This window comes from Myotis brandtii, unplaced genomic scaffold (genome assembly GCF_000412655.1).
Source record: "Myotis brandtii unplaced genomic scaffold, ASM41265v1 scaffold250, whole genome shotgun sequence".
NCBI classification, from domain to species: Eukaryota; Metazoa; Chordata; class Mammalia; order Chiroptera; family Vespertilionidae; genus Myotis; species Myotis brandtii.
Window position 1 is genome coordinate 198,413 of NW_005359478.1, and position 12,357 is coordinate 210,769.

General features: G+C 40.0%; 1 protein-coding gene across 2 annotated transcripts in view; it reads left to right on the plus strand.

Moving 5' to 3' along the window:
• The first annotated feature begins 1,448 nt into the window (after positions 1-1,448).
• HORMAD1 (HORMA domain containing 1) overlaps positions 1,449-12,357 on the plus strand; it is an 18,078-nt gene continuing 7,169 nt past the window's right edge. The window contains exons 1-9 of one of the 2 annotated variants that reach the window (XM_005867363.1): positions 1,449-1,481; positions 2,076-2,220; positions 4,192-4,255; positions 4,927-4,963; positions 6,943-6,963; positions 7,238-7,264; positions 8,475-8,542; positions 9,025-9,176; positions 10,978-11,237. In XM_005867363.1, coding sequence (XP_005867425.1) covers positions 1,449-1,481; positions 2,076-2,220; positions 4,192-4,255; positions 4,927-4,963; positions 6,943-6,963; positions 7,238-7,264; positions 8,475-8,542; positions 9,025-9,176; positions 10,978-11,237 — 807 coding nt within the window. The remainder of the gene's footprint in view (positions 1,482-2,075; positions 2,221-4,191; positions 4,256-4,926; positions 4,964-6,942; positions 6,964-7,237; positions 7,265-8,474; positions 8,543-9,024; positions 9,177-10,977; positions 11,238-12,357) is intronic. The other variant, XM_005867364.2, reaches the window with a different exon arrangement.

A 12,357-nucleotide genomic window follows, 5' to 3' on the forward strand; every position in this document is an offset into this window, starting at 1 on the left:
CACTAGACAGAGCAAACTGGTTTCCCCCAAGTCACATGAGACTATAAGGTGGTAACGCACGATATGGTAGATTCAATAACAAAATCAAAGAAAACAATCCGAGATTACTATGGTTAATTAAATGGAGGTTGAGGACACTGGTCACGGCAGGAAATCTGTGCATATCGGCACAGTTGTGCACATGCACTTACTTAACCTTCCCCTCGGGCATCTGGCTTCTCTAGTTGAGATGCGGCACCAGGTACTTGGGGTTCCCAGCCTGCCTTGCGCTACTCTTGGCGGGAAAGCTGACCTCGACGACGGGGGTCAAAAGGCTACTGACGCGCTTCTTCCGGGCAACCGTTGAAGGAAAGCGCATGCGCATTGGGCAGAGAGCGTACTTCGCGGCAGCGCTGTCCTGGTCGCTGGTGCCTGTCCGTCAGACGTTATGTAATATATACGTTTGTGTCTGTTTTCCTTTATTAATTTTATTCATAGTCGTAATATTTGCTTTTAAATCTCTTTTTCTGTCACCGGCTGCTTACTTTTAAGTTTCTTAGAGTCTTAATGGCGAAACATTCAGGGGAAAATGTATACCTAGTCAGAGGTCTTTGGAAGTAGGTTGACTCACGTCTCGTCCAGGCTTCGTCAGGATAAATTTAAATGTTTACAGTAAATAGACTCTTCTATGAACTTTTCTAGTTGAATTGTCTGATGAAGAAAAATGACATTGGGGCCGAAAGATGGAAACATCAAAATAACAAAGTTATAATTGAGAAACCAGAATCAGTAAAAAACAAAAATGTAGGATATTTTCTGTTTTCCTTTTGCGGCTGTTCCACAGAGGAGGGCAATACTTTCCATCCAGAGCCGCGCTGCCAGCTCAGCGAAGGAAGGTCACCCGATTCGCTTATTTTGAAACTACAAATTTAAAACAAAAATTAAAAGATTGTTGTGCAGGGTTTGGCAGGGGCAGTTTTTCATTACCCAGTACGTACCTGTACAATGTTGTTAATGCTGGAATACTATGAAGTGAAGAAAAATAGAAGATGATGCTTTTTTTTAAAAAAAAAGCCTGGTAGCCCTGGCCGTGCTCGGGGGCGAGAGCGGCCGCCCGCGCCCGGCAGGGACCCGGTCAAGGGCGCGTCCCCGGGGGAGGCTCCGCTTCCTCTCCGCAATTCTACCTAAAATCTGTGGAACACCCCCCAAAAAAAGGTCTTTGAAAGAGCTTTCTTAACCCATTTGTGTCAGGCTTGCTAGTAAAACGGCTTAAAATGAGGACCTTTCAAGAAGGGCAAAATGAATGTTTTTGAAGATTCCATTTTAAGTAAAGGAATCCTCTCGTTTAGTCACGTACCATTCTTCCTGCCTGGATAGGTAGTAAACTAGAAAAGGGTAAAAATAAGGCCTGACGTTAAAGCTTGTGTTTGTATCACAAGGTTGAATTAAAGACAATACTTCCTCAGAAGATGGCCACTGCCCAGCTGCAGGGAACACCCATGGTATGAGTTTTTTCGTATTTTAATACATTTTAATTTAGCTAATTTTATTGTTGTCTTGAAGTCTCAACTGCTTTTGTATTTGAGAATTAGAGCCAGCTGTTTGAGGGTTTAGTGATATCCGAAAACTCCCATGTTTTGAGAAATGGAGATTTTTTTTTTTTTTTTGCTAAACTGTTTTGAATGAATGGAGAATCCTGTTGGATGATGGCTGCCTCGCGGTCCATGGCCGGTTCAAGGTCAGTTCACCTTGGGTGCGAATGCGTGCGGTCCGGTTGCTCTGATGAAGTTATCATCCATGGCGTCCACTCCTAGAAACCATGTTCACGGCCCACAGAGGTCAGAGGTCAGAGCGCCACCTTTGCAGGGGCCTCGCCTGCACGGGGTTTGCTGTCGGTGCAGCGAGTGCTTTTCATGTCGCCGCTGGGCTGCTGCCTGCGAGCACCTTCCCACCGCAGGGGCCAGGCTGCCTTCTGGGGGTTATTGTCTGCGAGGGCCAGGGTTCTCGGGGAGAGCACCTGCTTTTGCAGGACTGGGTCTACTGCAAGGAAGACCTTCCTTTTCGTAAGCGAAATGTCTCCTTCCCCTCGAACGTAGAGCGCGTTGGTGTTTTCCAACAAGATCCTGACCGAGCAGAGCTCTCTGATGCTGGTGAAGAGGCTCCTAGCGATTTCCGTGTCCTGCATCACGTATTTGAGAGGAATATTTCCAGAATGTGCTTATGGATCAAGATACCTAGATGGTAATATCATGTTTATTTTAAAACTTCCTTTAAACATAGTTATTCTTATATGGGCTTGCTCTAAAACTATAATTTTTTCCTTAGAGATTTTGCTTTTTTAATAACAGCTTTATTATTGAGATATAATTCACACACCTGACAAGTCACTCATTTAAATTGTACAATTGAGTGGTTTTCAGGTATTCAAAGGGATATGCAACTGTCACCACTGTCAATTTTAGTAAATGTTCATTGCTCCCAAAGAAACTTCATGCCCACTAAGTCACTCTCACCTCCCTCAGCTTCCCAGTCCTAAGCAACCACCAGTCTGCTTCCTGTCTCCATGGGTTTTTCTATTCTGGACATTTCGTATAATTGCAATCATACAATATGTGGCCCTTTGTGACTGGCGTATTTCACTTAGCATAATGTTTTCAAAGCTCATCCACATTGTAGCGTGGGTTGCACCTTGACAGGAACTGAGGGCTGTGGGGCTGACGTGGGCACAGGGGCGGGTCTCAGCCCATCCTCCATGCCCCTGCCCGGCCCCTCCCACTGAGGCCCCCAGTCCCATGTCTGCCGGCAGCTCCGCTCCCACCGCTGCTGCTCCCACACGCTGTTGGCACCAGCCCCGCTCCCACCTGTTGATGGCGTGGAGCTATTGGGGCCGGTGCCAGCAGCGAGTGTGAGCAGGGCCAGCGCCGTCAGTGAGTGCGAGTGGCGGCTGCTACCCTGATTACCCCTCAGGAGCAGGGGGAGGTGGAGAAGTCCTCAGGGACAATCTGGCCGGCAGCCGCCGCTCGCACCTGCTGACGGTGCCAAGCGATTGGGACTGGCGCTGGCTGCAGGTGCAAGCAGGGCTGTTGTCAGCAGCAGGTGCGAGAGGCGGCTGCTGGCCCCAATCGCCCCTCAGGAGCCGGGGGAGGGGGAGAAGCCCTGAGGGGCAATTGGAGCTGGCAGCTGCCACTCGCACCCACTGACGCGGCAAGCGATGGGGGCCGGCCCTGGGTGCCAGCAGCGGGTGTGAGTGGCGGCTCCAGCGCCAGCAGTGGGTGGGAGCATGACCTGTGCCGACAGCAGGTGAGAACATTGGGCAGGACCGCAGTGCACGGGAGCAAAGAATTTTCAGTAACCACCAGAGGTTTGCCCTGATGACAGCGACCGGCACCCGAACTTGGTCTGATGCCCCTGCTCACCTGCTCCACCATCCCACTGCGGCCAATGCCTACCATGTTCCGCGCTCTGCCGCCTGCTGCCAACGCCCGCCATGTTCTGTGCACACCCCCTGGTGGTCAGCACATGTCATAGGGACCAGTTGTTCGTTTGTCCTCTGTTCGGTCTATTTGCATATTAGCCTTTTATTATATAGGACTAGAGGCCCGATGCACAAAATTCGTGCAAGGTGTGTGGCCGTGGCAGCTTGCCTTGGCCCTCACAGCCCCAGCTTCATCTGGAAGGTCATCCAGAAGGACATCTGGAAGGTTGTTCGGCTGTCCAGTCTAATTAGCATATTACATTTTTATTATACTAGAGGCCCAGTGCACGACATTCGTGCACTGGGGGGATGGGGGTGTTCCTTAGCCCGGCCTGCACCCTTTCGCAGTCTGGGAGCCCTCGGGAGATGTACCCTGTGGGGAGCGGGCCTAAGCCACAGTCGGACATCCTTAGCGCGCCGCAGAGGCAGGAAAGGCTCCCGCCACCGCCACTGCACTTGCCAGCCCCCAGCACAACTTGTGGCTGAGCGGCACTCCTCCTGTGGGAGCACACTGACCACCAGGGGTCAGCTCCTGCATTGAGTGTCTGCCCCCTGGTGGTCAGTGTGCATCGTAGCAACCGGTCGTTCCACCGTTCAGTCAATTTTCATATGACCCTTTTATTATATAGGATTATTATAGATAATACACAGCTGAAGAACATAATCTTCACTTTAAATTTCTAGTTGTTTACTAATCTTAAGTAGCTCTAAATTTATATTATAATTTTTATGTTTAGATCTTTGTGTCAAAATTCTGAAAGAAGATAAAAGTTGTCCAGGAGCTACACAGTTAGTGCATTGGTAAGTAAAATGATACCTAACAATAGGATTTTTTTTTTTATTAAATCACATTTTTTGTACCTTGGATACATTTCAGTGTTTAACCCAATTTTAGCAAGTCCCCCTTTAACCTTGGATACTGTATTTGCAGGTCTTTGGATTTTTGCATTAAATTTTTCCTTTATTTTATGCTCCATGTGAGCTTCATTTTCCTATTATTGTTCCCCACAAATAGTAGGTCAGATATTTTACTTGTTATTTTTTAAAATATATTGTTTATTGATTTCAGAGAGGAAGGGAGAGGAAGAGAGATATAGAAACATCAATGATGAGAGAGAACCATTGATTGGCTGCCTCCTGCACACCCCACACTGGGGATCGAGCCTGAAGCCCAGGAATGTGCCCTGACTGGGAATGGAACCATGACCTCCTGGTTCACAGGTCAATGCTCAACCACTGAGCCACGCTGGCCAGGCTGAGGTCAGATATTTTATATCTTCCCTTCCCTCCATATCAGCATTTTATATTCTTGGCATTGTTTGTTTTCATTATTTTAAACTAGTTAATAAGACAGGAGCTTTAATAAGAAAATTTTATATTATTTAGTCATTAGATAATTAGGAGATTTATTAAAAGAATTATTTTCTGGAAATGCATTCAATCTAAAAATGAATCCTTGATTATTTTTTTAGGATGCGAGGATGCTATGATGCTTTACAGAGAAAATATGTAAGTCAATATCTCTTTATCCTTTTTCTCCACAATTTATTCTACAAATGTAACATTAATTACCATGTAGTAAAACATTAATTTAAACTAACTTTAGCATAGGCCAGTTCAAATTACTGAAAAGCCTAAACATTTGAATATTTTAAAGACCAATATTTCCCTCATTTAAAGCTAATAGAATTACTATATCACAGATTTTGCCAAGACAGTTGTGGTTGTTAACACTCATTAACACACATATTAATTTACAAAAACAATGAATTAAAAGGTCTTTAAATAGTTTATTCATGCCCAGCTGGTGTTGCTCAGTGGTTGAGCATAGACCTATGAACCAGGAGGTCATGGTTCACTTCCCAGTCAGGGCACATGCCGGGGGTTGTGGACTCAGTCCCCAGGAGGAATTGTGCAGGAGGCAGCCCATCAATGATTCTTTCTCATCATTGATGTGTCTATGTCTCTCTCCCTCTCCCTTCCTCTCTGAAATCAATAAAAATATATTTTAAAAAATAAATAAATAGTTTATTAATTAGTTTCACATGCCTTCTCTACTCTTATTTATACTAATAATTTAATAATTTATTCGTGAGCATTCAAAAATAAATTTCCATTAGTCTAAGTTATATTGTCACAAATTCTGAATTAGTGAAATTTCAATTAATAAAGTTTTACAATAGACCATGAGTCTTTTTGTATAGTTAGCATATATTTATATCAACATATACAAAGAAGTGAAATAAAATTGAGAAAGGTAAAATTTTATCTATGGTCACTAATCTCCCTCATTAAGGCATTAAATATTTAATGTTTATTAAATATTGAGTGCCTACTGTGTGGTAGACACATATTCTGGGTAGGAGCTGGGTAAGGTAACAGTGGTCAAACAAGCAAGTCAGATAAGTGCAATTAAAATTTTTAGAAAAAATAGGTGGCAAGTGAAAGGTAAGGTAACTTTAGATGGGGTGTTCAGAGGAACTACGTGTGAGTAGTTGGGATTTAAGCTGAGACTTAAATGAGAATAAACCAGGCAGGCATTGATATTAGGGAGAGAATATTCCTAGCAGAGCAGCAAATTCAGAGCTGGAGGGGAGTTTGGAGAGTTCAAGGAACAAAAAGGCCAGTATGATTGTAGTGCAATTAACAGTGTAGAGTGGCAGGAGATGAGCTTGGAGAGAGAAGGAGGGCAGGAGCATTCACAGCTATGTAGGTAAAGAGTTTGGATTTTACTTTAGGTGCAAATAAAAATCATTTGAAGATTTTGAGTAGAAATGTAACATTATTTGATTTATATGTTAAATTAGAAATCATTCTGGCTGCTATTTAGAGAATATACTATAGAAGTAGAATAAGATTGAAATTAAGGAGAATAGCACTTTATTATTACAGTACTCGTAAAACAAACAAACTGGTGGCTTAGACCAGGATAACGGAAGAGGAGGGAAAAAAAAGAGATTTAATATATGTTTCATAGTAGAATTGATTGGACTTGGTGGTAGATTGATTCTGAAGTATTAGCAAAAGATCTAAATCAAGGATGACTCTTAGATTTTGGCAGGTTACTTGAGTGAATGATTTCCTATGATTCTCTGTTCTGTGGTCTCAAAAGCCTCTTCCCTTTATTAAATGACCAGGGCCCTGAATTCTGTATTTTTTCTCCTTTCAAAGTTAGTTTTCACATTGGAAAGATTTAATGTGTTCTTTCAAAATATATATTTTTCTTGTAACTGGCAGTAATGCTCCTGTTTGCTTAAACAAATAACATGAATTTCATCCTTCAGTAAGTCAACTAGAAGTAGATGTTTTAGGGAATAGAGAAAGACATGTAAAGTATGTATTGCTCTATATGCATCATATGAAGTCTATTTTCTGCAAGATTATTTTTTACTAGGAATAAATTTTGAAATAGGACAGAATTCTTATGATCCATCATGAAAACATTTTATACAATAAAAGTAAGATTTTTGTTCTTTGTTGTATTTCAGCTAAGGATTGTTGTTCTAGCCGTAAGTATTTTTAAATTATATGTTGTTGTTTTTTAAAGACAGTAAAATTCTACCTTGCTTAATTAAGTAATACTAAAACCATCAATTAATTATGTCACTTTATTCAAATAACTAATCTATTTAATGGGGGAAAAGTATCAAATTAATATTATAGGGGGTTGTTTTGTATTTTGTATTTTGCTGAGTTCATGTAATAGTTTAGTCTAAACAACTAATTTACTTCTCCTTGAATACTTAGCCTTGTATCACTCAATTGTAAATTATTTTAAAATAGGTATACACCAACCCAGAAGACCCTCAGGTAACTCTGCTTAAGTTAGTAAAGATACATAATGCCTCTAATATCTAAAAAATAACTTAAATTATAATATCTTATGCTTTTAATTGTGTTTTAATCAATGCACTTTCACATATATTTTCAAGTTTGAACCTCATAAAGACTTTTTTGAGGTAAAACAGGGTTTGTATAGTTACCTTCAAACAAATTAATATACTTACTACAAGAGAGATTATGTGACTGATCCTAGGTCACAAAGCCACAGACCATTTGAAATAACTTAAATATCCTGACTTTTGGTTCTTTATAGTATTCCTTTTATAAAATTACTAAAGGCCTGGTGCATGAAATTCGTGCACTTGCGGGGGGCAGGGTCCCTCAGCCCAACCTGCACCCTCTCACAGTCCAAGAGCCCTTGGGGATGTTCGACTGCCGGCTTAGGCCTGCTCCCCGTGACCTATGACCAGGAGGTCACGGCTCATTTCCCTGTCAGGACACATGCCAGGGTTGTGGGATCAATCCCCAGTAGGGAGCGTGCAGGAGGCAGCCAATCATTGATTCTCTCTCATCATTGATGTTCCTATTGTTCTTTCCCTCTCCCTTCCTCTCTGAAAGCAATAAAAATATATATTTTTTAAAAAGCGTAAATGGCCGAAACCGGTTTGGCTCAGTGGATAGAGCGTCAGCCTGCAGACTGAAAGGTCCCAGGTTCGATTCCGGTCAAGGGCATGTACCTGGGTTTCGGGCACATCCCCAGTGGGAGATGTGCAGGAGGCGCCTGATTGATGTTTCTCTCTCATCGATGTTTCTAACTCTCTATCTCTCTCCCTTCCTCTCTGTAAAAAAGTCAATAAAATATATTTTTTAAAAAAGCGTAAATGACTTGCTTGTGGTTACAGTATAGCAAGAATTGAAGGCCTGTGCTTTGTCGTTCTGCTAAAGTAAGAGATATGCTGCCTCCCTTCCTTATCTGTCTGCCAAGGAATTCCTTCTCTCTGATAAATCTAACATACATTGCAATGAGTAGGAGAATAAATTTCTCTCCAAGATTGAAGCCATAAATCCCAAACCATGGTAATCAACTATTGGGACTTTAAAGTTTCGATGAACCAATAGGGATTAATATGGCAGAAAAAATTATTAAGTAAATATTAAGTCATACAAAAGCAGTATACAGCTACTTGGCTTCCAATACTGTATATCAGATACATAACTGCAGTGTTTTCTACTTAAGACAATTTCAGAATGTTACCAATTTAAATTCAAGTACACTGAGAATGGACCAGTCATGGACTTCATAAGGTATTGTTCTATACTTTTCTTTTTCTATGACAGATTACCATTTATTCATATTAATACTATATAACTAAACTTCAGGATTAATTTGGAACTTTTCAGACATCCCCAATTAACCATCAAGGTGTAGCTGTACCAAGTATCCTTGGAGTAGCTGTAAACCAGGATTCTGTGGCTAATTGTATGTTATTTTAATTAGGAAACAGAGCCAAAGTGTAGGAAAGCTATTGCATGCTTGAGTGATTATAAATATAATTAAAATCCATGATTTGTTTTCGTCAAGCATCTTATATAAAATGCATATTAATTTATGTAAAATTAAGCTACTAGTTTATAATAATAACTTTTTTATCATAATGACATTTTATGGTTCCTTTCAACTTTACAACTTAATGCTATAATAGAAATAAGAATCTTAAATAGTAAAATGTGAAGCTATGTTATTAGAAGCTACAGGTGTCATAAAATAATGTGTGATTCTCTTCTAGTCAAAATCAAAGCACTGAATCTAGTATGTCATCTGCTGACACCAAGAAAGCAAGTATTCTCCTCATTCGCAAGATGTATGTTCTAATGCAAAATCTGGAACCTTTACCTAATGATGTTTGCTTGACCATGAAACTTTTTTACTATGATGAAGGTACTATTTGCAATACATACTGTTTTATTTTTTAAAAAATAAATTTTTATTGATCTCAGAGAAAAAGGGGGAGGAGAGAGAGAGAGAAACATCAATGATGAGAGAGAACCATCACTCAGCTGCCTCCTGCATGCTCCACACTGGGGATTGAGCCCGCAACCTGGGCATGAGCCCTGACCGGGAATCGAGCTGTGACCTGGTTCATAGGTCAACACTCAAACACTGAGCCACGCAGGCTGGGCTGCAATACATACTGTTTTAGTATCTGCATGTTTTATTATTATTGAAACGATTGGTTTTCATCCCAAATGTTTGTAAGGATCTAAATTGTTATATACTTTTTTTGAAATCACAAAATTTACATTTAATATTAACATTTGAAAAAGAAAGAATTGAAAAAATGGGCTTTAAAAAATACACAGACTTCTCCAGTGATAATAACATATCTATGATAGGTAAAGTCTTACTCATAATTAAAGAAATGAAACAGATACCATTTTTCACTTATTAGATCAGCAAAATTTATAAACACATTATTGGCAAGGGTGTGTGGGAGGGAAGCAGGCATTTTTATACACTCTTGAGAGAATATGCATAGGTACAACATTTTTAAATAACAATTTGGCAGTATTACAATTTTAAATGCACATTGCCTTTAATCCAAAAATTCTATAGCTAGGAAAATATCTTAGGAATATACTTACACAAATATGCAATATATATATATGGATTTTCATTATACTATTGGTTAAAACAGGAACAAACTGGAAACAACCTTGAGTGTCCTTCATTGGAGGATTATGTAAATAGATTATGGTGCATCTATATAATAAAATACTGTGCAAGCTATTAAAAAGTATGCAGTGATAACCCGTCCAGTGTGGCTCAGCAGTTGAGCGTCGACGCAGGAACCAAGAGGTCACAGTTTGATTCGGGGTCAAGGCATATGCCTGGGTTGCAGGCTCAATCCCCAGTGGGGAGGGTGTGCAGGAGGCATCCAATCATCAGATGTTTCTCTCTCATCAATGTTTCTATTTCTCTATCCTTCTCCCTTCCTCTCTCTACAAATCAGTAAAAACATTAAAAAATTATTTTTAACCCTTTGCGGTCCAATGTTATTTTTGGAATTCAAGCAGTCTGGTCCAAATTAATTGACGGGATTGAATGTTGAACTTTTTAATGTTCTTATTGCTCGACGTTGGACCTGCTCCTAGCGCCTGGTCTGTCGAGTCAGCCTCAAGGTTCGACCAAAAAGGGTTAAAAATTCGCTGATAAATTAAGTTATTCAAGAAATATTAAAACATTTAAAAGATGTTATAAACAGGTTGGCACAGGTATGATCTTATTTGTGTTTTTAAGTGTATATATATATATATGAATATATATAGAATATTATAAATTTTACATGCATAATCTGTCTTCTAAAAGAACATAAAGCAACAACATAAAAACAACTGGCATTTATTAAATACTTACTTTGTGCCAGTCCTGTTCTGAGCATTTTGCACACTTTAATTCATTTAATATCCACAATTACCCTATGAGGTAGGTCCTGTTATTTTCCCCATTTGACAGATGAGTAAATCAAATCAAGGATGATAAATAATTTCCTCAAGATCACACAGACAGTCAAATGAAAAAAAAAAGGTTACCTTTAGGGAATAAAATAAGAACTTGGAAACAATAGGAGGGTGATTTTTACTTTTTATTGTATTTGAAATTTCTTCAATCTGCATATATTTTTATAATAATATTTTCTTCAATTTCGTGAACAGCACAGTTTATACTTACTTTTTTGCAGTTACACCCCCAGGTTACCAGCCTCCTGGTTTTAAGGATGGTGATTGTGAAGGAGTGATATTTGAAGGGGAGCCTATGTACTTAAATGTGGGAGAAGTCCCAACACCCTTTCACACCTTCAAAGTAAAGGTGACCACCGAGAAAGAACGAATGGAAAATATTGATTCAACTGTATTATTTCCAAACCAGTTAAAAACACCATTTCAAAAAATACTCATGGATGAAGATGATCCAGAAGATGAACAGGAGCATTATACATCTGTAAGTGTATTTAAAGAGATATAAAGTACAGTAGTAATAAATGTTTGCCTCAATGAGGACTTTAATAGCTCGTGTTAATATTTGAATAAATACTGTATCAGAAACATAAACTCAAGGTTGGAAGGGACCTTAAAGAAGGTATAGGCTTGTTTTAAAAGACAAATTATAAAAATATACAACTTTCTCAAAATGTATCCTGGTTTCTTAAGAACCCCTAGATCTTATTGGTGTTTGAGGGTACTAAATTAGAAATGTTCACACAATAAGCTATCACTTTCATAGCTTTGGAATTTCCATACAGATATTAGTATACACTCTGAATATGCCCAACCCAGTTTAAAAATTCAAAATGTTTTAATGCTTTTTATCTTAATACAAACATTATTTAAAAGTGCAACAAGTTTGCCCTGACCAGTTTGGCTCAGTGGCTAGAGCGTCGGCCTGTGGACTGAAGAGTCCCAGGTTCGATTCCGGTCAAGGGCATGTACCTTGGTTGCGGGCACATCTCCAGTAGGGGGTGTGCAGGAGGCAGCTGATGGATGTTTCTCTCTCATGGATGTTTCTAACTCTCTATCCCTCTCCCTTCCTCTCTGTAAAAAATCAATAAAATATATATATATATATTTTTTGAAGTGCAACAAGTTTGAATGAAGCCTGGAATGGTCCTAGAGGCCCAGCCAACCACTTGACCTCCCCTCATAGTGGGGAGCATAGTTTGGTCTCTGGAGCAATAGTTTGAAAACCACTGATCCAGTCCAATTCTCCAACTAATGCTGGAACCCTTTTTACAATTCTATTAGCTCTGCTTGAATTTTTTCAGGGCCTGGAGAGTCAGTCCTGAAGCAGCCTGGAGTTCCTAGAAGGAAGAAAAAGTATCTTATTGTTGTCCTCCTGTACCTAGCACTTAGATTTACAAGTGTGCATTCTCAGTATTGGTTGAATGAATGGATGAATCTATACTAATAATAGACAAATATGTAAATTGACTGTCCCTCCAAGATTCCCACAGCCAATCAGGCGTGAGTATGCAAATTAACCCAACAAAGATGGCAGGCCTGTGGGCAGCACGCACACGCACAGGTGCCAAGCGGCCAGGGGTGGGGCGGGATGCCCGCTCACC